Below are 27,118 nucleotides of genomic sequence, written 5' to 3'. Positions count from 1 at the left end.
TGTTAGTGTTTTTATTGAGATTCTAAAGTTCCTGCAAGTATTCTAGTTACAAATTTAAACAGGTTTTTAGGTCGGCCCTATCCCTATTTGTCCCATAATCCCCATTATTTCTAAGTGTATGATTTTCTATAACCCAGGTATTTCAGCAATGCCATCAGCTTCTTCATCAAGATGATCTGGATACACACCTGATTTTGCTCCCTCTCAAAACTCTGCTTAAAACTAGAGGATTTGTTAAGAGGCATTACCCAGTGTCCTTAATGGACAAAGTTGTGATAATTTGAACATGAAAAAGAGTAATTATTGCAATTAATTTTTTTTAAATTTTATTTATTTTTTTTCCCCAAAGCCCAGTAGATAGTTGTATGTCATAGCTGCACATCCTTCTAGTTGCTATATGTGGGACGCGGCCTCAGCATGGCCGGAGAAGCGGCAGGTCAGTGCACGCCCGGGATCTGAGCCTGGGCCACCAGCCGCCGAGCACGCGCACTTAACCGCTAAGCCACAGGGCAGGCCCTAATTATTGCAATTAATTGGGACCCCCGTATTTACAAAAATCCATGAGTTTATAATGATACCCAAAAAACCAGATATCTGTCCCCACTTAAGGTAGCTAATAAATCAACCAAATGTGGTAATTACAAGCAAAAAATAAGCATTTTATTACAGTAACTTAGCTCCAGTTGATGAAGAAAAGCTATATTTCACATTAGAATCCAAGTTAATAAATGCAGATGGGACGACAGAATTAGAAAATCATTTTGCAATTCCTAAAGAAATCACAAATTCAGTTATAAAACCATTAGATGAATGGTTGATGGGGGAGTAGATCTCACCGGGTCAAAGTAACACAAAGTAGATTTGTTATACAAAGTAACAAAGTTGATAGGGGACAACGGAGGAAATGTAAATTTACAATGGAAGGATCATACTGTCATCTCCCTAACCCACTGTGTCCACTTTATCTTCATGCAGAAGCCTGGACCTTAGCATTAGCAATGGTTGGAAAACCAAGCATTGTGGGTCTCCTGTTGCAACATGAAGTATATACATCACCTATGATGTAATCTTATGAGATGAATGGAATTCTATAGGAACAACTAATCTCTTCAGCAAGTCATTGTCATGAAAAAAAGGGATTGTTCTAGATTGAAAGACTTGGAGGACATAACCAGATGCAAGGCCTAGTCACAGATAATATCCTACTTTGTATAATAGGTTGCAAAAGACATTTTTAGGACAACTGGGGACATCTGAATATAGACTGGGTGATAGATGATATTAAGAAATTACTATTAGATATAGAATGACATGATATCTCTAACTTACTTTAGAAAACTTTAGCATTTTTTTAATTAAAAAAAAATAAAGACATTTACCCACAAGAATAGGGAGAACAGGAAAGAAAATAAGAGCAACAAAATTTTGGGAGCCGGAAAATGGCTGGATAAATGGTAACTGAGCAGACCAAGGCCAAATCTAAGGATGGTATTAAGAAAAATCTAAGAGATCATCCATTTACATCACATAATACTCAAAGGGCTCAAGGATTTATACCAGTCAACCCTGGAAGTGGGGGTGAAAGTAGGAGGAACGACTATTTAAGAAGTTAGATCTCAAGGTCTCCTGCCCAGCTCCATACCATAGGGAACTACTCTCTACATATAAACACAAATGACTGGAAGCTTATTCTCTGGAGCAGAAAAACAGAGAGTCTCTGGATGGGGTTTACCTGAAAGGTGGAAGGCAGAGGATTATATGGACATATACACACTGAATGCTGAGGGCCCCAGCAATTAGCTCCCAGCCAGCCCCTTACCCCTATGCAGTAGATTGGTGAGTCTTCTCTAGGGAATCATAACAGCTGAAAAGACTCCAAAGATCCTAACTCTGGTTGTTCCTCAACAAATGGTCTAGACTTCAGCGAAGCTCACAGTCGACAAAGTCCTATGTTCTCAGAGCTTCCAAAGAGGTTTTTAGTCCGTAACTTGTTGGTGATCACGATCAGATTACCAGATAGCCAAGGAAAGCCTCTTAATGCAATGGTTCTCAACATTGCCTGTACCCGGAAACCACCTAGGAAGCTTTTAAAATATTGATGCCTGGGTCCCAACTCCATTCAACTGTTCTGGGGTGGGACCTAAGCACTGGGATTTTTTAAAGCTCCTTGTGTTATCATAATGTGCAGTCAAGGTTAAGAACCACAGCTCTAACGTTGCATCCATGAAAAAAGAATAGATTTACATGTACAAACATTCAGCCAACGAAAAGGAACTCTTGGAAATTAAATATGTGCTAGAACTGAAATATTCAAAAGAAGGTTTGGAAGATTAACTGAGAAAAATCTGCCAGAAAACAGAGCATATAAGAAATAAGAAAATCATTAAGACCAGTCTAGAAATTCCAGAAAAAGAAACCAGGGAAACTGGAGAGGAAGAATAGAAAAGATCAGTAATAAGAAAGACTCCGACAACACTGCTGCAAACTAGAAAAACAATGCTGTTAAAATTCTTAAGTATTACTATTCCCAAGCTAAAAATTCCATACCCAACCAAACTATCAAACAAATGTGAGGATACAATAAAGACATTTTCAGACATGCAGGGACTCACAGATGCCTCGTCTTCAGAAAGCCACTGGAGGAAGTGGTGAGTTCCATTTCTCAAGACTCACTCATGGCCTTGCTCAAAAAAGTTTGTAAACTCATTGGGAAGCTGAAGCCAGACTATGACCCACGACTCCATATCCAGCTTATCTTCTCCAGGGAAATGTCAACTAAGAGACAATTTGAGCTTTCCTTTTTTTTGCTTTTTACCCAGTTTTAATTTTAAATACTTTTCACATTCATTATTTTACTATTAATTAAAATATTTATTATTCATTAAAATGTTAATTAAAATAATAAAATATGGTGGGAAAAATACATCAGAATACTTTGTCAATTTGGGATATATATTCAAATATTGAATTAAACATATACTGAAATACTGAAATAAAATGATAGGTAAAGTCAAGAGAAATAAACAAAAAAGAAATTGAATCTAGATTTTTAAAATAAAACCCATTTCAATTACAAAACATCATCCTCCATAAAAAAGAATGTTATAGGTCATGGGGGTCAAAAGGTATAAACTCCCAGTTATAAAAATAAGTAAGTCATGAGGATGTAATATACCACATGGTGATTACAGCTAATAATATTGTATGGCATATTTGAAAGTTGCTAAGAGAGTAAATCTTAAAAGGTCTCATTACAAGAAAAAAAGTTTTTGTAACTACATATGGTGACAGATGGTAACTAGACTTATTGTGGTGATCACTTCCTAGCGTATACAAATATCAAATTATTATGCAGTATACCTGAAACTAATATAAAGTTATATGTCAATTATATCTCAATTCAAAAAAGAATGTTATAATTATACAAAGTTGCAACTAAAAAACTTTGGCAATATACCATTTGGTATTGCAGTATTGTTTACTAACCTCTGATTCATCACCTTTCTCTCTATAAGCAGTAGCAATACTGGTCTGAACAGCTTTAATCCATGCCTGGCGCAGCTTTTCAGAATCTGCCTGAAGCATACAACTTCTAAAAGGAAATAACATTGTTTTTTCAGATACAAAATTAACTCAAAAAATAATACTAATAAGGTTTACTTTTTTGTCCATTTTGCTATTAGTAATTTTCTAACAAAAAATAATAATTTCTGTTGAAAGGTTTTATTTCACCTATCTTTAGGACAGAGTATGCTCATAAGGAAATCAAGGTACCAATGAAACAAGTTACCTATTGAAAAGAAATCACCCATTCCTGCACATTTAAAAAAACAAACTTTAAATTTACCATATAAACATAACACTAATTTTTTCTATTGGGTAGAAATATGAAATGATAAATATCAAAGAAATTGATCTGATGTATGACTTCAGTTCATCATCATGAAAGCTAACAAGTTTTCATATGGCCACATCAATGATCTTTATGGAATTTAAAGAATATGATACTGGGTAGAAATTACATAAATATCTGACTGTAATACCTATAATCATTAATTAATGAAATTTACTTTTAAAATACTTTTTTCCTCTTTAGCACAGATATTCACAAGTGAAACACAAATCTTTCTCTACTCTGGAAACTTCTTTAAGACATATTATAGAACATAAAAGCCACTCTCAAATTCTTTAGAACCGCTCACTTTGTTGGAGAGACCACCTCAAAGCAGAATCGTCGTTCTATGTCTTCACAATGTTTCACTGTGCAGAGCCTTAGGTCTTCCACTACCACAGTAGGGTTATCCTATAACAAGGAAACAAAACTCTCATGTTTTCAACCTAGGTTTTAAATACTACCGCCAACAATAACATACTTAAAAATATTACTTGGAATAAATGGTCTAATTTTAAAGATTTATATTTTATCTTATTTTAGATTAGAGATAGAAGTTATCAACATAGATATAACTAATAAAGGTAATTCTGTCCTGTTAATAATTTTATCTGCCTCATAAAATTCCTGTATAAGGATTAAATGAAATAGCTTTCATAAAAAGCTTAGTCCAACACTTGGCAATTAAATAGTAAGTGTGCAACAAATGTTAGTTTCATGTTAATTTTCTCTCATATCCATTACTCTCCTGGTCCTCATTCACACATAATAAAAGCTACGTTCCTCCAAAAAGGAAGCCTTTACTGAGTCAAGTTTTAAAAAACTGGAAGAAAAATAAAAAGCCTATATATCCTTCTTAAAATACCTAAGAAAACAAGAAAGGTTTTATCATTTTCTAGTACTTAATAAAAACAGAAACTCAAAACCAAATTATCAGAGTAGAAGAAGCCATAAACTAGTTAGTAAGAATAAATGACTTGTGGGGCCAGCCTGGTGGCGTGGTGATTAGGTTTGCGCGATATGCTTCGGCAGCCCGGGGTTCGCAGGTTCAGATCCTTGGCGTGGACCTATGCACCGCTTATCAAGCCACGCTGTGGTGGTGTCCCACATACAAAAAAAATAGAGGAAGATGGGCACAGATGTTAGCTCAGGGACAATCTTCCTTAGGAAAGAGAGGAAAACTGGCAACAGATGTTAGCTCAGGGCCAATCTTCCTCACCAAAAAAAATAATAATAATAATAATAAACTACTTTTATGGAATAAACCTGCTACCACAGAACCTAGCAAGTAAAATTTCATATTGTGTCATCTCAAGGGTAAAGTGAATATTTAAAATTTACAGTTGAATAATCATTCATAGAAGCTTACTAGGTAAAAATCGAGTTATCAATTAATTAGTGGTTCTTTTCTTCTCATTATTTTTAATATTCTCAAGTCACATGTAATCTTAGTATGCCTTTCCAATAAATAAAAATTCCTCACCCTTAAAATAATGTTCAGCAAAACAAAAATATAAAAACAATTTTAACAAATTTAGAGGTTGCTATTTAAATTACTTCAATCTTACATTTTAATGTCATTTTTAATCTTTCTATATTATCACCTTTGGCCCTAAGGTGATATTTCTTAAAAGGTACCCTTTCCTTCATCCTCAAAACAGTACTACGTAGGGAGTGGTATTGTTATTCCTGTCACACACAGTTAAACAAAGAAACATATGAAGAAATGAAAATAATAATCCTGGGCTCAGAAAAGTCTACTTCAAAGCTACGAATTAAGAATTCAGGATTCACAATTACTCTGCTTTTAATGATCATATGTTGTGGGCTGGCCCCATGGCTTAGCGGTTGAGTGTGCGCACTCCGCTGCTGGCGGCCCGGGTTCAGATCCCGGGCGCACACCAACGCACCACTTCTGCGGCCATGCTGAGGCCGCGTCCCACATACAGCAACTAGAAGGATGTGCCACATACAGCAACTAGAAGGATGTGCAGCTATGACACGCAACAATCTACTGGGGCTTTGGGGGGAAAACAATAAATAAACAAAATCTTTAAAAAAAAAACAAATGATCATATCTTGATACTTTCCACTTTTGAGTCCTCTTATACATGCCCAAACATGAAACTAATACGTAAATGATAATTTTCCACACATGAGTGTTTATGGACTTCAATGCTTTATCAAGACAAGCAGATAAAGAACTGAAACGGGGACTCAGTGGGTTTTCACTTCATTACTTAACAAAACACCTACCTTAAACTTTTTCTGGTAAACCAACTGATTGTTCTGTATTGAAAACCAGCGTCTAAATAAACACAAAATAGATTAAGTTTTCACAAACAATTTATTTCAGTTGTTGTTAGAAATGAAATATTTGGGAAAGCACTAAAAAGTCAGTTTATGATAATTATGTTTTGAGAAGTGCATTGTTTTGTTTTGCTTTATATAAACTGATGTCAATGAGGTAACTACTGAAAGTAAAGAACAATTTTAAAATCACAGATTAGGAAATATTTTGATTCATTTTATATCAGAAATTTGTATCCTAACAAAAGCTATTATCCTTTAGACTATCACCAAATAATAATTGTTTTAAAGTAAAAACTTAGTTTTTTGACCTTCTTCAAAAATAACTAAAATCCTTCCCCTGAAATAACTGCTTTTATTATAAAGTAGAAATAAATTTATATTGTAAATAAGACTATCCATTTGTATACAGTAAAACACTGAAATAAATGGTGCCTTGTTTTCAACCTTTCTGCAGCTAATTCAGCAAGCATTTGATTTGTTAAGCAAAACGGGAAATTAAATCATCATTTTAGAACTGATATCAAACAGGAGATAACTGCCAATTCACTTGGCCTTACTTTCACACAAAATACTTCTAAGCAGAATAATCAAAGTTAATTAAAAATGATTCACCCAACTATTTATATTATTCTGCTCTTTACTGTAAATTATTAGGCAAACAATTTACTTGCAATCTTCTTTAGAAAAAGCTAAGCTAGGTATGACATATTCATTCATTCTAATTAATTAGAACAGTAAAAGGACCTAAAGACTTATTAAAAAAAAATCACAGCCAAAAGCCATTCATAAAAGAAAGCAAAAATTCTCATCAAGCATGAAAGGTAAAACAATATTTGAGTCATTATTTTAAAATTAGTTTCATGTGAAATGATTCCTATTATAAACATTAGTTATTAATCTATTAGCAGATAGAGATTCTACCTTTTCATTGTTACTAATACAAAGCACTAGAAATTGTATTTAGACATATTTAGAATTTCTATTTTAAAAATTTAAGTTAATGCTCCAAAGCTGAGAAAATGATTAGATGCTTTCCTACTTTTAAACTAGACAGATTGTTAGGTTTTCTCGCTACTTAAAAAAGTATCACCTTTACCATTAAAATAGAGATTTGTTAAATAAGCATCTACATAAAACCAAGTGGGTTGCCTCTAAATGCAAACCATCAAGAGGCAGGCTAGAAAAGGAAGAACTTCTGGGTTTCTTTGCTTTGGGACACATAGTTGGTTAGAAATGTTAAAGGAAATACCTACAAACAAACAAAATGGTGCAGCCCTGCCACATGGGATGACATGCAATGGAAACAATCTCTGATATTGATTAAAGTGTTTTTTAAAAAATCATTTTAAGTAGGGTGAACTACATTAATAAAAATTCTTATGTTTTACAGTAATCATTATATAATTTGATGAAAAACTACAAAGAGTTTTACTGCACAATGGAAAAACACCCACGTAACCATGTAAACTTTTCATGCTTCTGAGGTTTTCAAAAAATAAATTTCTTTTGACCTGCTGTATCTTAGGGTAACAGCCTCTAAAAATAATAATAAAATACTACATAAAAACTTACGTTTTTTGTCAGAGACCATTTCCTCTGATTATTAACTTTACAGATCATATACATTTCTGAAACCCAGTTCCCCTGCCATCTATCTGCTTCTGGGTGACTTTCTCACATCATCAGTTTTTGAACACTCAGGAAAGATACTATACATTCATCTTAATTTGACAACGCTTCCTAAGGAAAAAAATCATGATGTATTCGAGGTAGAAAAAAATTTTCAATTTCAATTACTAAGATCTGTATGTCTTATGACACTATCTTCCCTCCTCTGTCATTAAAAAAAAAGAAAAAAGAGCTAACTTACTCATTTAGATTGATCAAGACTTGTAAGTAAGTAAAAAGGAATATAATTTCTAATTGCTTCTACAGATAATCCTAGTTTTTAACAATATTTCTAATAAACAAAAAAATGAGATCGTTCATAGACCATGGAACATAGAAATAATACCTAATAATTTAAGCTCATGCTACCTGCAATTTGAAGATACTTAAAAGGATAATTAAATAATAAAAAAGACAAACTTTGGAAAGCATTGTGCTGACAACTACACTATATTCGCAAGATTCAGAAACTGACCACAAAGCCAAAATATAAGAGTTTTTTCAAAAAGGAAATTCCTTCATTCATTAAGAAAAATAAAACACCACTCTATCGCAAATTGAAATAACTCAATATAATAAAGATTTTAGACCAAAATATTAAATTCATAAACAATTACATATTATTAATTTTTAAATATCAATGAGAGCTTGTAGATGACAAAATTTGGGGGAGGGAAGGAAAAAATCTATAAAAAAAGAAATCAAATATCTTTTACCATATTTGATCACTAGTCCCAGAACTGTACTTGACATAAAGAACATGGGTAAAAGTCAAACTTCTAAATACGTAGAAATTTTATCACTAAACCTATACAGATGATGGATTTGTGCACACATTCTTATAGGTGTCAAATAGGTAAACATTTAACAAAATTAAAAGCTTGAACATGTATGCTCCTTTATTTCAAATTCAATTTAATTTTTCAGAGGGAAAAAGACCAAAATGGCAAAAAAAATATAGGAACTGACAATGTTTCCTTTCTCAACATAACTAATATGGTTATTACCAAAGGGACTAACTCCTAGCTACTGCTGAAAGTTTTTAAGAGCCTTTACTAGCTTATGTGCCTTAAAAAAAAAAAAAAGATATAAAGGTAGTCATATTACTCAATCTGTATCTTCTTTGTGTAACTATAAACATATCAAATGTTCTTTTCCAGATTAAAACAAATTGAGGAGATAGGCAATGAAAAGCTATAATTCCATTCCTCAAATAAGGTATTTCTATTGTCTTCCCAATTTAAAACATAAGAGACTTTATATCCATTGCAAGTAATCCAACTGAAATGCAGGTTAATTATGAGCTTTCTCGTGCCAAAGAGGAAACTGGTGTAAGGTAGGGCGGAGGGGAAGGGAGCCATTTGGTACCTGATATGATCGGGCTTTTTCCTGTCATGTGAAAAAATGGGGCAGGATTAAAACATAAGGGAAAGGTGGTAAAAGAATGAAAACGCAAATGTGCAAAATAAGCAAAGGACTAGCACGATATGAATATAAAGCAAGAATTAAAGGAACAAGCTTAAGCTCATAACCTAACAAAATAGTCAAAAATATCTTGCATTTTGTTCACATATTACACGTATATGCATTTGTACAATTAATTCCAACTCTTAGGAATCTGAAACCTACAAACAATATTTTGAAATATTCAAAAATATTTCAGAAATATTCAAAAATTTTCTTCAAGTATTATGGTATAGAAAGTTCTGGTAGGACTTAGCACACTTGGGCATACTTTCTGCCTTTACTGTCATAGCTATAAAGTATAGATAGCACCTTTCCTCATCTTAATAAGCTGTTCCTAAAAAATTAACTATATAATTATTAATTATATAAAATTATATAATCACTATAGATATATCTACATAAATCTGAGACAAATGAAAACTTTTCATGAGGAAAGTGGGATCACTAAGAATTTCAAAGATTATAAAATATTATCAGCCAACTAAACCTTCCTCCCACCTGCTCCCCCACTTTTCTTTAAATGATAGCAGAGACTCTAAGGCCACACATAAGTAGAGTTTATCTGTAATCTATGTATACACTTATTTTAAAACAAAAAAGACAATAAAAATAAAAATTTATATCTTTACTAGCAGCATATAGAATACTTTGCTTTAAGAAACTGTATAATACATTTTATGCTTTTAGCTATATTTTTTAGTTCAACGAATACTGAGCATAGCACGTAATTATTCAGCTTCTTTACTAGTTTTACCAGCTTATTACTAAGTAAAGTATATTAATATTTAACTGTTTTCCTTGTCCATTCATCTTTTCTGAATTTATCATGAAAAGCAAAAGAGAAATACAGGTAATAATAATCCATCTAGCACTGATTTGAGCCTGTAGTGAAGCTGCCGCACTGAGAAAATGGCCTGATACAGAAAGGTTACTTTGTAGATCTCACACATCTTCAGAAAAATATATATTATAGACACATAAGAATCTTAAGAGACACCACAAAACTAGAGATTTGAAACCAAGCAGAAACAACTTAAATAATTCACATAAGATATAAAACGTTTCACTCTTTACGCTGTTTCAATCACCTCATACAAAATATGATCTCTTCAGTTAAATTACAGAATGATACTTTCAAGATATACCTAGACTTATGAAGCACAAGGTCAGGTTTTAAAACTGTCGGGAATTCCTAGTTAAATTCACATTTCCCTCAGGAAGGAGGTCTTTTTAAAAAGTTGATTTTGAAAATATTATATGTTACTATTTCATAAAACTATAGAAAATGGAAAATTTGTCATTATATGATTGGTACCTTATGGTGACTACAAAAAAAAAATGATCCCGGGGCCGGCCCGGTGGCGCAAGCGGTTAAGTGCGCGCGCTCCGCTGCGGCGGCCCGGGGTTCGCTGGTTCGGATCCCGGGCGCGCACCGATGCACTGCTTGGTAAGCCATGCTGTGGCGGCGTCCCATATAAAGTGGAGGAAGATAGGCACCGATGTTAGCCCAGGGCCGTCTTCCTCAGCAAAAAAAGAGGAGGATTGGCAGATGTTAGCTCAGGGCTGATCTCCTCACAAAAAAAAAAAAAAAAAAAAAAAAAAAAAAAGATCCCTAAAACTAATGCACAAACAATAAAAAAAAAAACTTAGTGAGCAGAAAAATCTTTATGTTTGAATAGCTGGATTCCTGGGTTTTTAAATTTAAGGCACAAATATCACAAATACACAGTCTTGTATTCAGAGGCTGGTAGGATATATTAAATCAAGCTGGACAGAGAACTAGAGAAATAGGTCAGACTCTAAAGTCATAAATAGAAAAAGGGAAATTATTTGTATTTCCTGACATTAGACTTTCGATAAGCTTCATATAAGAAATTCAGATACATTCCAAATTTTTAAAATTCAAAAGCAGAAGAAAATTCTAAGTAACATTTAATAGATTACTCTTTCTTCTCCCTTTTATAGTTACTGACATAACCTAGAAAGTATTTAAGACTTTTGTTACAAGGTTTTGACTTGTTTGTGAAGAGTTTTATATAACGCTTATATGCTATATTCCTACAAGTCTGCTTTTTACTAGTGTTTTCATCAATATGTGCTTTAAAGGCATGTGAAAATGAAATTAATTTGCCATGTATAATTTTTTCCTAATAATGCAAATGAACTAGGAAGGGGTTTTTAAGCTGTTTTTTTTAAATAAAGTTGTATTTTGTTTTATAGAAAGACAGATTGTTTGGAATTTCCATATCAAGTCAAAGAAAAAGTGCCAGATTTTGACCCTCAAGCTTGTCACAAACCAGCTATGTGACCTTGAACGAGTGACCATCTCTCTGCACTACCATTTCTTTACTAAAAATTAGGGTGTTGAACTACAATCTATGATTCTAATCAGTAACTGTCATCCCACACATATAGATGGCATCTCCTTTAAAAAGCAGCCCCATTTCCAAAGATACTATCTTTTTCACTCTGCAAGTGGTAGCTAACCTGTCTACAATTGAGAATGTAATAGTTATTCCCTACATCTTAATATCTTAATAGTTATTACATCTTAATATCTATGCCAATTAATAGAATTCGTGAAACAAATAATAAAAACTGAAAAGGTCCATGCTTGAATCAGAATTAATTTTCTTCTATTGCCCTAAATACAACGTAATTTTCCACTAACATTTACTGTGCTTCATTTTGAAGTCTGAGATCATTTCTTACTGGAATAGTCCATGGAAGTTCATTTCACTTCTTCTTAACATAATGGTATAGTTTCTATGGATTTATTGTGTTTTCACTGTGTTAAACTTTAAGTAGGTTGTTTGAAATCTGAAGGTTAAAATTCAATTCTAACATCACCTCACGAAACTGCATTGGTTGAGAAATCTTTATTATAAAAATTTGACCATCACACTATTTTTTATTTTAATTTCCTACTCTGGCTATGGAAATTTGCTAGGAAAAGCTTAAAAGATGATTGTCTTAATTTTTACAGCTTAGAAAATGGAATTTTAATTTTTTACTTTCATTTTACAATAGTTACAAACATTATTTCTAACCAGACCATCTTAGTTGGTCCTTTGATATTCACATATTGTTTTAAAAGATCTACATAACTCGAGGCGGCCCGGTGGCGCTAGCAGTTAAGTGCGCATGCTCTGCTGCGGTTCGGATCCTGGGCGCGCACTGACGCACCACTTGGGAAGCCATGCTGTGGCGGCGTCCCATATAAAGTGGAAGAAGATGGGCACGGATGTTAGCCCAGGGCCAGTCTTCCTCAGCAAAAAAAGAGGAGGATTGGCAGATGTTAGCACATGGCTGATCTTCCTCACAAAAAAAAAAAAACAAGATCTACATAACTCAAAGAGGCTTAATATCAAATATAACCATTATTCTTTGCAGTTTATATTCATTCTCAGATAAAGAAAAATTATTTCAAATAAAACATGCCATGTAGCATTTAAATATCAGGCAATATAAAATGCCAATAAATCACTAATATTTGAAAATATCAGTAAATCTTTTTTCTATACAGCCTCGTCACCGAAAAGTCAAAGTAAGCACACTAGGAATCCATTTTGATATACTGAATATTCAAACATAATTATTTCCATTTAAATTAACAAAAATGTATACTAAATTAAACTTACCAAGAAAATTGTATTTATTTTGCTAATGTCTAGTTTTTTAAAAAAGAAAATAATCTTCTCTATCATTAAGTGAATTCATATCCTGTTCAAGGAGCAAATAAAATATATACATTCAACCGATAATACAAAAGTAAATCAATTAACCAGAACCCAATACTACTCTCAATTATTACAAAATTGGTTTTTTTTTGTTGCAAAAAGAGAGGCATCTTTGAATAAAAGACTAATCACTGCTATTCAGAAGGATGATCCTGAGACAACCGAATCTTTTTTTTTATGCCTTAATGTTTGAAATTATTTCACTTTATTATGTTAATACATGGGAAAATACAATAAAATATTTTATACATTCATTCATTTAACAGACATTTACTGGATTATTATTTCATAAAAATCAGTCTAGCAAAAAAATTCAAAGTTTTGGTAGCCATCAAGTTTAGAATAAAGGAGCACTAGCTGCCATACACACTTTATACACAAAAACAATCCCAATCCCATAAAACTCCTGGTTAAAGTTACTGCAAAGATCAAAAGATCAGGATCACTTAGTCTCAAGATTCATAATCTTAGAAGCAAACACTAAGTAAAAATGTACATAAACATGATATAAGGGAGGAACTCAAGAGGGGAAAAAAGCTCACTTGTATTCATCCATTATGTTCAACATATAATTTGTAATCAGATCTATTTCATAACAAATATGAGAGGTAACTCACATTCAAATTTACTTATTATAATAAGTAAATAGTCTAGTCACTATAGACCAAGCATTATAAGAGTTCTCCTTGATTCTTGGTTTAAACTTTGCTTAAATTTTAGAATTTAGAACTGGTGCTGTCATTTTTCACTTGCGTCTTAGGGTCTCCTTTCCTAGAAGGCATTTTATCTTCAATGGAAAGTTACTATGGTCCGTGAATTTAGAGAATTATGAAAGAAAGAGTTGCCAAATCATAGGAAAAGTCATAAAATTGTGAATATGGAAAGATCAAGACTAGTATTTGAAATATATTACCTGTTCCAAGTTTTGAAGGCATTGCTGGCTCGTTTGAACAGATATCCTTCCATAACAATGCCATTTGCAGCATCTACATTATATTCTAACTTAGAATCATCACTGGAGAAATCCTAGACAAAACAACACATTAAAAAAGTTCATATGATTTGACTAAGTTCCCTAGACAACAAATTTACCCTAAAGAAACAGCTCAAATAGTAGAAAAGCTTTGTATTAAGATAGTTACATCAACAATATTCATAAGATGGGGGAGAAATAAATGTTCAATAATAGACGAATGCTTCACCATATTAACATGTTTCAATTCAGTGGACTATTATGCAATTACTATGATGATATAAAAATACAGACAACTATATATACTCAAAGAGAAAGCAGAATATAAATTGTATATACACTGTGATTAAAAGCACAAAATAATATGTATACAAATAGACAAAGGGAAGAGCTAAATATTATACATGGTGTTATGTTCAAAATGTTTTCATTTTATCCCAAGATTTTATGGTGACGTGTGCTAACAAAACAAAAGGAATATGAATATATTTAATTGGGATTATTTATATCTACCACTATTTTCTAAGTATAATCCTATTATGGTAGTTTTTTAATCTGATAGGAATAGTAACTCCACCATTTGGGAGTTCAGAAATAGGATAAAGGCATTTTCTTCCTAAATAAAATTTAGTTTTGCAAAGGAAAAGAATCACAATTTGAAGTGGGCATGCTGAGCTAAGTTTTTTTTTTGAGGACTATGGAATAACTCATAGTCTTTCATCATTCTAACCATTCTAGTTTTCACTTGAATACAATTCAAACTTTCAATTTTCCTCCAAGAATTCATGAAGTTTTGAAATGAGAAATCCTGTATTTAAAATATTTCCTGATGAACTTCCAAAGTAATTTGAACAAAACTGCAAGATTGCTAATATCCTCAATTTTAAAACTCTAAAAATCAGCCTCAGAACTTTCAAAATTACTTCTGGACCAATGATCAAAATTAGAATGCTATCCTACTAGAGAGTAGTAAACTTTCTGTCTTGAGAAAGATTTTGGCAGAGGCTGTGTGTGTGTGTGTGTGTGTGTGTGTGTTTTGTGTGGCAGGGGCGGGGGGTGGGGGGCAGTCCTGAACTGGAGGGGAGGCAGAGTAAGAAACACCTAAGGGCTTTCCAAATCTAAGAGTCTACAAATATGGGAAAAGGAAATAGACTCAATTCAGAATTCAAAACTCTCCTGGTGTCCCAAAATTTAACCATAAAAGGACATGATAATCCAAAATAATCAAATGAAACAGAATCTGTAAATGAATTGTTACATTTCTTCCTACTTTTTCTTTGGAAAAATCAGGAAAACTTAATTTTCTTATTTAAAAGTTATTTGAAGCTATAACATTTAATTTTGTTTGACAGGATTAAGTCAGCAACAGATATAATTGAGTTTAGCAAGATTCTAAAGGTTTCATTTGTAACAGTTTTTTAATAACCCAGATGCTACTTAAAACATAAAACTTCCTTGAAAGTGCAGTGCATTTTAAGTATTTTTCTAATTTTCAACTATATTTCTTGAGATAAACTGTCTTCAATTTAACTACTACTAAAATCAATTAATATTTTATAGTACTTAAAATGTAACGGACTATATGATTTCATAATGAAAGCAACTAATAATGTTGGATAAAATATATAGTATTAAATACATTGACGAGTGGACAAATTAGGATGGAATACTCAAAGGCAAAAGATTAAGTGAAAACTGGAAGCCAAAGAGATAAGGACATTTGCCTCATCAGGAGAACCTGAAGCTTTGGTGTGGGGCCCAGGGAATAGAAGGCAAGACCAAAGTTGGCCAATGAAGGGAATCTAACAGAAACTTTCTCTTTTGAAATTGCAAGCAAGACAAGAAGGACCATTATTACCACTTTGATTCAAGATTATGTTGGAGAGCCCAGCCAGCAAGATAACAAACAAAAAAGAAAGGAAAGGATTGGAAAGGAAGAAACGAACTATCATTATTTGCAGACCATATGACTTTATACACAGAACATCCAAAAGAATCCAGAGATAAATTAGTATTAAAAAGAGATTAACAAGATTACTGGTTACAAAATCAATACAGAAAAATCAATTTTACTCTAATATATACAAAAGTAAACAGTGAGAAAAGAAAATTTTAAAAGAAAACTTTTATACTAACAAGTGTCTAGGAATAAATCTAAAAACAAATGTACACAGAAATTATCAAACTTTACGAAGCACTTTAAAAAAAACTTAAATGGAGAAATATTTCAAGCTCATGGATTAGAAAATATAAAATAAAGATATCAATTCTTCCCCAAATGATTCATAGATCCAACGCCATCCCAATCAAAACCCCAAAAGCTATTTTTATGCAACCTGAAAAGCTGCTCCTGAAATTTATATGGAAATGCAAAATTTAGGCAATTCACTTTTGAAGAAGAGAAGGTAGAAAGGAGGCTTTCCTTTGCCAGATATGAAGATATACTTTAAAGCTAAAATAATAAAGACAGCATAGTATTGGCACAGTTAAGACAAAAAGACCAATGAAACGGAACAGAGAGACTGAAACAGACCTCACATATATGGAAATGTGATGCATAACAGAGGATATAACAGAGTAGCAGGGGAAGAACAAACTTTTCAATAACTGATCTGTATCAGCTGGCTACCAATGGAAAAACAAAAGGAAACTGGATCTCCACCTCAGAGCACACATAAAAACCCAATTATAGATGGATTGAAGATGTAAACACAAAAGGCAAATCCATAAACAGTTAGAAGATTATACAGGAGATATACATGATCTTGGTTTGGGATGGATTTATCAAACAAGACACACTAAGTACCAAACATAAAAGACATATTAAAAAAACTATGTGAAAATTAAAAATACACAAACCCCAAAAAGGGACTTATATCTAGAATTATGAAGAATCACATCAACAGGTAGGGAACCTGTTGGAAAAATGGGAGAAAGACTAACAGACATTTACAAACAGGATATTCAAATGACCAACAGACAAAGGGGAAGGTGACAGAGCTCATTAGTGACTAAAGTACAAATTAAAACCACATCGAGATGTCAATATCTACTCACCAAAACTGGCAAAAATTAAAAACCCTCATCATACAATGAAGTGGCAAGGAGCAATGGGAATTCTCACACAGTGCTGCCTGCCAGGAATGGGACAATATTTTGAAAAAAAATTTTAAATTATCTACTACCACTGAACATATATACACCCTCTGATAACAGCAGTTTTACTCCTGGGTATAAATCCATCAGGAAGGTGCGCACACATCCAAAAGGCATGTACATGAATGTGCATAAAGCACCAATGTTTCTTCAACAGATCAATTTCAATTCTTGAAAAATCTAAATAATTATACTAGACACACGTTCCCTTAATTTTTAGTGACTCGATCTTTGTCTTTGTTTTTTTTTTACCTGTAATGCAGCCTTGTGTCAGCATTTAAGGGCAGAAAAAAGGTAAGTATTCATAATGAGCAAAAATAGCATCACTTTCTTTAAAGGAAAACAGTAAATGACTATTATTTAAAATCAAATAAATTAATCTTAGATTTAATAATCTACTACTTCTAGATATTCAGTAGAACATTGAGCTATGTATACAATAGGGAACGATATTAAAAGACACATAATACTCATTAAATAATTCAGTTTAAGCAAACAGTCACATATTTCTACAAGTATCACGAACTCTCATTTTTATTAGAAATGATTGGTCCCAAGTTTTAACAATCTTTCCATGGTAATGTCATTAAAACAAGTTACTCAACCAAAAGTGATTCTGATTTTAAACAAAACAAAACACGAAGTTAGTCTTACCTGACTATAACTAGAAGTAACTAATTTAAAGATGGTCTGGCAGCAAATATTTCCCTTTTTAAATAATGTTTCTCTTTGACTATTAATAACTTATAACCAATAAAATTTTCCTTACTTTTATTACTTACTTTCATTTTTTTCCACTGACATCTTCTATGTCAGATCTAGTTTACTAGTATTTTAAATTCTAAATAAACCACAACAAAAGTTGATTTGACTGCTCAATACCAAGCAACAGATTTCTTAAAGCAATGCTAGAAGGCATTTTTTTTTTCTTTGTAGGGGAAAGTACAAACAAACGCAGTCCACCTCTTCCACAAATTATGCAGTCAAGTTTCCCACATTTGGGGAAATCGCAGGGCAGCACATCCAGAGTGCAATGGATAAGCCTCGCCCTGGGAAAACCACCTTCATGACCATGGTGTCTCCCCTGCCAGGTAAGTATAGAAGACATCTTGTCACATACTTGTATTATTACATTCAACCTCCAATTCTCTCCTCCTATTTTCAGATTACCTCACAAAAGATATCACTGACGATATAGGATAAAATACTATTAGGCTGAGTTTCAGGTATGTCATATTCAAAGCTTTTAGCATGCAAAAATAAAGACTGGTTTCATATTTAAATTTTCATTTTTAAAAATACATTTTTCAAATATGAGTTTAGCTAGGCTTAGGCAAATTAACAAGAAATGCAAGTGCAATTTCAGCATCACATGAGAGAGGAGGAGTGCAGCCTTGGAGTGACTGCAACTAGAAAGTCCATAATAGCAAACACACACATTGATGCTCCACCACCCCCTTCCCTATGCCCTTCCACCCACTCATCCCTTCTCCCTCCCTCCCTCTCTTCCTCTATCTCTCTCACACACACACTTTTACAGGGGTTGGTGGATTATCCTAACTGAAACTATGAATAGTGTTTTAAACACCAACTAAGGGCCACTTTTTAAATTAGTTAAGGCCCTAAGAGATTGGTGTTTTTATAAACTGGTTCAAGAGCATGGCTTTCAAATATTTTGATGTAAAAGAATAATAAAATGCACGCCTGAACATCTGAAAATATCTTACTTTTCACAAAAAAAGGAGGAATTTATCTGAACAATTTAATTATTAAAGCAACTCAAAGGATTTGTTCCAACACAATGGTATCTTGCTGAAACCAATAATCAAACAGTTGCGTAAAACGGGAATTAATCTCCTTTAACTTTTCCCCTCCAGTACCTTTTGCTGAATGGTGGAATGTTTTTGCTCCATCTCTCTTTTCTCCTTTGCTGCATCCACAACCAGTCGATCCAACTATAAAAGGGAAAAAAAGAAAATTATACAGATTTAAAATTCTTTTTAAAAAAGGTATGATTATTTTTTTAAATCATATTCCCCATAAGTGAGTCAATTTAAGTTTACTTAAAAAGGCATTTTGGCTACAACTTTAAAGTGGAAGTTCTGGGGCCGGCCCCGTGGCCAAGTGGTTAAGTGCGCGCGCTCCACTGCTGGTGGCCCGGGTTCAGATCCCGGGCACGCACCGACACACCGCTTGTCAGGCCATGCTGTGGCGGCGTCCCATATAAAGTGGAGGAAGATCGGCACGGATGTTAGCTCAGGGCCAGTCTTCCCCCAGCAAAAAGAGGAGGATTGGCATGGATGTTAGCTCAGGGCTGATCTTCCATGCGCACGTGTGCACACACACACACACTAAATACATAAATAAATATTTAAATAAATAAATAAAGTGGAAGTTCTTTTTTTTTTCTGGTATCAAATCTTCTTTGAGAATGTCTATAACTCCTCCAGGGAAAACGTTTCTAAGAGCAGTCATGGTGCCAAGCAAATGTGACAGGAGGCCTTGTCAAGGGCACAAGAGTGCCATGTTCATTCCTTGAATAAGGAAAATGACTAGCTTAAGTTTCCTGTTGACCCACTCAGCAATTCTGGTAGTCACAATCAAAGATAGAAAGAATATACATTGGTGATTTTTTTTCCCAAACGGCAAAAAGTAGCAGCTAAGCTAGCACAGGCCAGCTCTCACAAGTTCAACGAAACAGACACTTCCAATCACTCAAGATGCTTCACGTTTTCAAGTTGGCTTCCTAATGTTATAATCAAATCTAAAATGTAGAAAATATAATTCACCAGATAAAAGAGAAAGCTAAAAATAATAATAATAGAATAATCATTCATAAAACCAGGGTATAAAATCACCAATTTTTAATGTTCTTTTTTAAAACCTCAAAAAATTTATGAAACCATAAAATCCCATTTCTTTCTTGTTCTTTTCCATCAGAAAAGATGATTGTCCATCAGAAGAGAAGTATCTGATTTCCAACATTATGAAAAATGCACTGGCTTCTTGAACTCCTCTTTGCTGAAATAACAAACAGTTGAATTATAAAATATTCCATTATATGGGTCTACTCTTCTAGACAGTGATGTATGTCGTTTCGTCTTTGAAGCCCCATCACCTCTAACTGATAAATGTGTGATAAAGGAATAAATGCAAATGTAAATATCAACAGGAATATAGAGGAAGATAAAGTATTAAATGTCCCCATGTTTGAATTGATATCCTTTAAAAACTAAATTGAAAAAGCCTTCTTAAAAAACTATTTGAGGGGCCAGTGGCATAGTGCTTCAAGTTGCACCTTCCAATTCGGTGGCCCGGGGTTCACACCTACTCACCGCTCATCAAGCCACGCTGAGGCGGCGTCCCATATAGAAGAACGAGAAGGACCTACAACTAGTATATACAACTATGTACTGGGGCTTGGGGGAGAAAAAATAAAAACAGGAAGATTGACAACAGGTGTTAGCTCAGGGCCAATCTTCCTCAAAACAACAACAACAACTATTTGACCCCTTATTCACTATCACAAAGGATGTTTTTTTCTATGGGAGAATAATTCTAGCCACAGAATCTTAATATCACTGAAGAGTAATAAAAAACAAAAGAAAATACTGAAACAGAACCAGTATCACTATTATAAAATATGTGATTTTGATGGCAACTACACTACTCCACTTTAGGATCTAATACATACATATCTTGGTGACAGATTTAATGGGTAATGCTGGTACATGCTGCACTAGAAAAATGTTTGTCCTCAATAGTTTCTTATACTGAATGAGTGGAATAACCATTATACCATGGTTTTATAGCCTTTAATTGAATGGCATATAAACACTATTCATTCATTCAGACTGAAGTTCAGTAAAAGGCAGCACCCAAGATTCAAACTAATATTTATAAACCTGAGTGCATGTACCTTCCACACCAGCACTGCAATGCAAATGATGGTTTTCTGCCAGTCAAACTGGTAGTCAATTCCTCTGCCGCATCCCACCCCACTGCTATTGCAGCAGAAAGGGGGAAACTCCCCTCTCTCTGTTGGGGCAGAAGCATAAAGAAAAAATATCATTCAACATGGTGGAGGGTTGGGGGAGGTATGAGTTGGGGAGATGTGAAGACTGGCAGTCCTATCTCCTAGAGGCTGGGGACTGTATCAGGAAGAGGGAGTTTGGAGCACAGCAGAAGTGTCCCCTGTTTCTCAGTTATGTGTTTAACAGGCTCCTGTAAATAGTCAGGTGCCTCCAATCCTCTACCTGTGCTCTGAATCCCTTCCACTCCCACCACCTCAAGTACCATCACTTCTCTTTCTGCTTTTCAACTTCTCCCATTCCCATCTGCCTTTAAATTTGTGCAAATCATACTACCTTCAATAAAACCTTCCTCCAATCCATATTCCTCTCTACCTATCACCTTCTCTCTCTCTTTCCTTCACAACACAACTTCTTGAAAATTCTTCCCTGTTCTCCACTTGCTCATTTCATATTCATCTACCCACTGTAATTTTAGCTTCTGTCGCTCGGAACCTCAACTCTAACAGAGGTAACAAATAACCTTCTTGATGCTAAATCCAATAGGTAGTTCTCAGTCCTAGGTTTACTTGACCTTCTTTCCAGTACTTATACTGACAACCACCCCCTCGTTTTTGAGACACTCTTTCCTTGGCCTGTGCTACCACAGTCTCCCAGGTTTTCCACCTCCTCTCTCATCCATGTTTTCAGGGAGCTCCTCTTACCTAGCCATCTCTTAAAAGTTGTCGTTCTTAGGGCCCTTTCCCAAGTCAGATTCTCTTTTTACTCTATACCTTGACCTTAACTTACAAAATCAAAATCTTTAGGCATGGTATTCTGGCACTTAAATTTTTTTAAAATAGCTCCAGGATTTTGAGATACCTATTAACTGTTCTTTGGTCAATTCACTCACTCTAGTGGCTGCAAATAGCAATTAAATGCTGTTGACTCCTTTTGTCAATATTCTTCCCTTGAGCTCCAGATATATCCACTTACATGTCCTATTCTCAAAAATCAACACACACAAACCTGAACTCATCAAGTCCCTCCACCCTCAAATTGGCTATATCTTAAATATCCCTCAAGTCTATCTGTCTCCATCCCAACTGCTACAACCCTAATTGCAGATGCCGTTATCTCATAACTGAATTACTGAAAGAATATCCTAACTGGCCACCTCCAACCAGGCCATATTATCCACAAGGCACTATAGGCACTGGGGCTCAGATGCTTTTCAAGGACTTGTAAAATTATTTAAGATGTGGGAGGGGGAAAACTGCAAAACTAAACTTAATAAATGTCTAACATATACAATTATTTAAACTAGTCAATTACAATCTAACTCATTTTTTTAATAAATTATACTTAATGAAAGATGAGGGTGGAATCTAATGTTTGATAGGATGTGGGGGTGCCTAGAGCATAGGAAGGTCTTGCTTCCTCCCAAGTCTGGGTTAGATGTCCTATCTATATGTTCCTATAACACTTTGATCCTCCACTATGTGGTAGAGACAGCTAGTTGTCCCTCAGTATCCATTCTCTCCTCCTTTCTTAACAATAGAACCCTCAAATTCTAGTACGTCACATGGCTATTGGCATTAACTCTATTATTTCCCAGCTTTCCTTGCAGCTAGTGTGACACTGGGGTGTAAGCAGACGTGGTATATACAATTTCCAGGAAATATCCTTAAAGAGAGAGAATGCAACTTTCTTGCCCCTTTCCTCCTTCCTATTGGCTGGAATTTGGGTATGATGGCTAAAGACTGATCAGCCACTTTGAACCATGAGGTAGAATCAAAAGATATAATAAGCCTGGGTCCCTGCAAATCAAGCAACCACCATACCAGGCCTGTGACTTACACAGGAGAAAAATGAAGCTACTACTATTTTCGGTCTTCTATCATATGCAAACAAACCTAATCTCAATTTATATACCCAGACAGGGCACTCAGCACAGTCTGCATAGTCTAGTGACTCGTCAGTTTCTTCCAATAGATTAAGTTCTGTAGAGGCAACAAACAGTATCACTGTAATTCATGGCATACGCCCTGCACACCATCCCTCTCCCACACCATTCCAACACACACACACACACACACACACACACACACGTATGTATCATATTTATTTTTGGTTAATGAACGCAATTCTCATTCAGCTCTTACCTTTTTCCCATTTCCCTAAATCTATTTTTCATTCTTAATCCTCTCTCTTCAAAACATAACCTGAACCATTTTGGGAAAGAAAATCACCAAAAAATTGATAGTATTTAATCCAGAAAGCTCATCAATCAAATTAAAAAATGTTCTAGAACAGATCTAATATAAAGTTCTGATCAGATATCAAAATTAATTTGAACATAATGAAATTCCTATATAACATTCTTATATATGTATAATTCATGCCTGTGTATGTGTGTATAAAATGAAAATGTTTCCAAGAGTTCTATAATCTTAAGCTTCTAAAATTTTATTATTCAAAAGAGCAAAATACAAACTTTTTTGCAAATAGAAAGAGTTATAACTCAAATGAAAAACCACTTATGACAGTAACTCAATTTATCCAAATGTAAGAAATGAAAAAATAAATCCAGCTATGTATACGGTAAAACAGACACTTTGTTTTTGAATTCTCCTTTTCAGTACCTTCACATCCTATCTGTAACATATTTTTTATTTAATCTCCTTTTTGGTTATACATTTAACCCATTTATAAATCTGCTGTAGCATCAAACTTCTTCACTAAATAAATGAAATGTTAAATTTCCCAATATGCTAAATTTCTTTAAAAATACCGATATCAGAACAAAGGCAACAAAAGCAAAAATAAACAAGTGGGACAACATCAAACTAAAGAGCTTCTGCACAGCAAAGGAAACTATCAACAAAATGAAAACATAACCTACTGAATGAATGAAAATATTTGCAAATCAAGTATGAGGGGTTAACATCCGAAATATATAAAGAACTCATAGAACTCAATAGTGAAAAAACAAATAATCTGATTAAAAAATGGGTAGAGGGGGCCGGCCCCGTGGCTTAGCGGTTAAGTGCGTGCGCTCCGCTGCTGGCGGCCCAGGTTCGGATCCTGGGCGCGCACCGACGCACCGCTTCTCTGGCCATGCTGAGGCCGCGTCCCACATACAGCAACTAGAAGGCTGTGCAACTATGACATACAACTATTTACTGGGGCTTTGGGGGAAAACAATTAAAAAATAAATAAATAAAAAATAAAAAAAAATCTAAAAAAAAAAAATGGGTAGAGGATCTGAAGAGACATTTTTCCACAAAAGACATACAGATGGCCAATACACAGCTACATGAAAAGGTGCTCGTCGTCACAAATCATCAAGAATATGTAAATTAAAACTACAATGAGATATCTCGCTTCATACCTGTTAAAATGGCTATCATCAAAAAGATAAGAGATAACAAGTGCTAGCAAGGATGTGGAGAAAAGGTAACCCTTGTGCACTGTTGGTGGGAATGTAAATTGGTGCAGCCACTATGGAAAAGAGTAGGTTCCTCAAAAAATCAAAAATAGAACTACCATACAGTCCAGCAATTCCACTTCTGGGTATTTATCTGAGAGAAACAAAGACACCAACTCCAAAAGATATCTGCATCCTCATGTTCATTGCAGCATTATTTACAACAGCCAAAACATGAAAACAATCTAATCGTCCATCAACAGATGAATGGATAAAGAAAATGTGGTATATATACATGATGGAATATTATACAGCCATAAAAAGAAGAAAATCCTGCCTTTTGCAATAACATGGATGCACTTTGAGGGCATTATGCTAAGTGAAATAAATGAGACAGAGAAAAACAAATACTGTATATCTCACTGATCTGTGGAATCCAAAAAAAAACCAAACTTATAGATACAGAGAACAGACTGAAGGGTACCAGAGGCAGGGGGTGGGGGATGGGCAAAATGGGTGAAAGGGGTCAAAGGGCACAAACTTTCAGTTATAAAATAAGTAAGTCCTGTGGATGTAATGTACAGCATGGTGACTACAGTTAATAATATTGTATTGTATATTTGAAAGTTGCTAAGAGAGTAGATCTTAAAAGTTCTCATCACAAGAAAAAAAAATATGTAACTAAGTGGGGTGATGGATATTAACTAGACTTATTGTGGTAAGCATTTCCCAATATATACATATAGCGAATCATTATTTTGTACACCTGAAACGAGTATATGTAAATTATGTCTCAATAAACAAAACACAGATTTCCGTGTATAACACAGAATCAAGAAGTACAGTACAACATCACCTGTGCACCAAGATCCTTCATGTAGGGTCCAAGTTCACTGAACAGATCATATCCTTGATGAAAAAAGGCCAAATGGGCATACATGAAGGATAACATCTAATAAGAGAAAAAAAGATTCACATTTTAAAATCAACTCAAAGACATTTTTTAAAATGCTGATCCTAGATAATGTTTAAAAATTATTCCACAAGAGCACAAAATATCAAATCTATTTAAAATTAAACTGTCATTTTTCTTAAAAGAATTATTTCAGAAATATTCACAAATATGAGAATAAATTTTATTTAAAAGAAATTTCCAAGTGGTTTAAAATTTTAACAATGCCCTAAATTTTAGCTGTTTAGATTATATCCAGATGATCAAAATTTACATAGTAATAATTCAAAGAATCAAATTTTCAATAGCTTCACCATCTTGCTAGGTACTTTATAAAATATCTATGTGCCTTTCAACCAAACTCATCGGCAAAACCTTAAATTGCAAATAAGACATTAAAAGATTAGAAGGGGAAATATGAAGCTCTCAAAATAAAACAATCACAAACACTTTACAACCTATTAGATCATTAAGAACAACTCAAAGTAAGGGAACGCTCATTTTTTCCTCAAGATACCAAAATAAAATGAGTCAGCAGACTTTGCCAACATGGAAGTTTCTTTATATTCATGCCAAAAACTCAAAAATGCCACTAACGGATTGAGAATTTTTCCAAGTTTTCTTATATTTTACCTGTTCATGAGAGAAAAGTCACCCTTATTTTTATTAGTTAAGTTGTTACATGAAAAAGAATTAAATAATTCAATCACAATACTGAAAGAATCCTCCAAACATCTATGCTATTTTTAGCAAGAAGAGGCATCTCTTTAATTCTTTGAAACCTAAAATAGGTCACAAAGTCCTATTTTAATACTCAAGCATCCTTCAAAATAATTTTTATTTTGAAGAGAAAAACCAATTCAATAAAACACAAAGACAAAAAGACAAAGCTCACTAAAAGATTATTCTGGAATTAGATAACGGAGGTTGTGAAACTTTGCAATATAATAAAAAACACTGGATTATATAAAAGGGGGCAGATTAATAGCTACGACTATATAAAAATGTAAAATATGCCTGCAGATCAAAACACATAATAATCATATTAAAAGATAAATGAAGGGCTAGCCTGGTGGCATAGTGGTTAAGTTCGTGCCGGCAGCCCAGGGTTCATGGGTTCGGATCCCAGGCGCAGACCTACACATCGCTCATCAAGCCATGCTGTGGCAGTATCCCACATACAAAATAGAGGAAGACTGGCACAGGTGTTAACTTGGGGACAATCTTCCTCAAGCAATAGAAATAATAATAATAATAAAAATGTAAATTCCTCATAATCTGACATAAAATAAAGGATGTAATATACATTTTAAAAACAGATAAATTATCAACTGGGAAAAAATACATGACAGAGGGTTAAGAGTTTTAATACATAAGAGGTTACAAATCAGTATGAAAAAGATGAATACTCCAACAGAAAAAGAGACAAAGAACATAAATAAGGAACACAAGTGGACAATATGGAAAAAAATGTTCAAATTCATTTGTATTAAAGAAATGCAAAACTAAACAATGAG

General features: G+C 33.8%; 1 protein-coding gene and 1 non-coding gene across 4 annotated transcripts in view; both read right to left on the bottom strand.

The window, feature by feature from the left end:
* The window catches only part of ACAP2 (ArfGAP with coiled-coil, ankyrin repeat and PH domains 2), a 156,576-nt gene that overhangs the window by 25,003 nt on the left and 104,455 nt on the right, over positions 1 to 27,118 (bottom strand). For 2 of the 3 annotated variants that reach the window (XM_058556086.1, XM_058556084.1), the window contains exons 8-14: positions 25,506 to 25,601; positions 19,090 to 19,164; positions 13,994 to 14,106; positions 9,242 to 9,262; positions 6,149 to 6,200; positions 4,203 to 4,303; positions 3,487 to 3,592 (exon numbers count right to left, since the gene is read on the bottom strand). In XM_058556086.1, the coding sequence (XP_058412069.1) occupies positions 3,487 to 3,592; positions 4,203 to 4,303; positions 6,149 to 6,200; positions 9,242 to 9,262; positions 13,994 to 14,106; positions 19,090 to 19,164; positions 25,506 to 25,601 (564 nt within the window). The remainder of the gene's footprint in view (positions 1 to 3,486; positions 3,593 to 4,202; positions 4,304 to 6,148; positions 6,201 to 9,241; positions 9,263 to 13,993; positions 14,107 to 19,089; positions 19,165 to 25,505; positions 25,602 to 27,118) is intronic. The other variant, XM_058556085.1, reaches the window with a different exon arrangement.
* Positions 18,143 to 18,308, bottom strand: LOC131415101 (U1 spliceosomal RNA). The gene has a single exon (XR_009222331.1). It is a non-coding gene; the product is annotated as a U1 spliceosomal RNA (small nuclear RNA).

The sequence above is a fragment of the Diceros bicornis genome, chromosome 15 (genome assembly GCF_020826845.1).
Source record: "Diceros bicornis minor isolate mBicDic1 chromosome 15, mDicBic1.mat.cur, whole genome shotgun sequence".
Classification (NCBI taxonomy): Eukaryota; Metazoa; Chordata; class Mammalia; order Perissodactyla; family Rhinocerotidae; genus Diceros; species Diceros bicornis.
The sequence above is the reverse complement of the archived record's forward strand: the minus strand, read 5'-3'. Positions and strand labels throughout refer to the sequence as shown.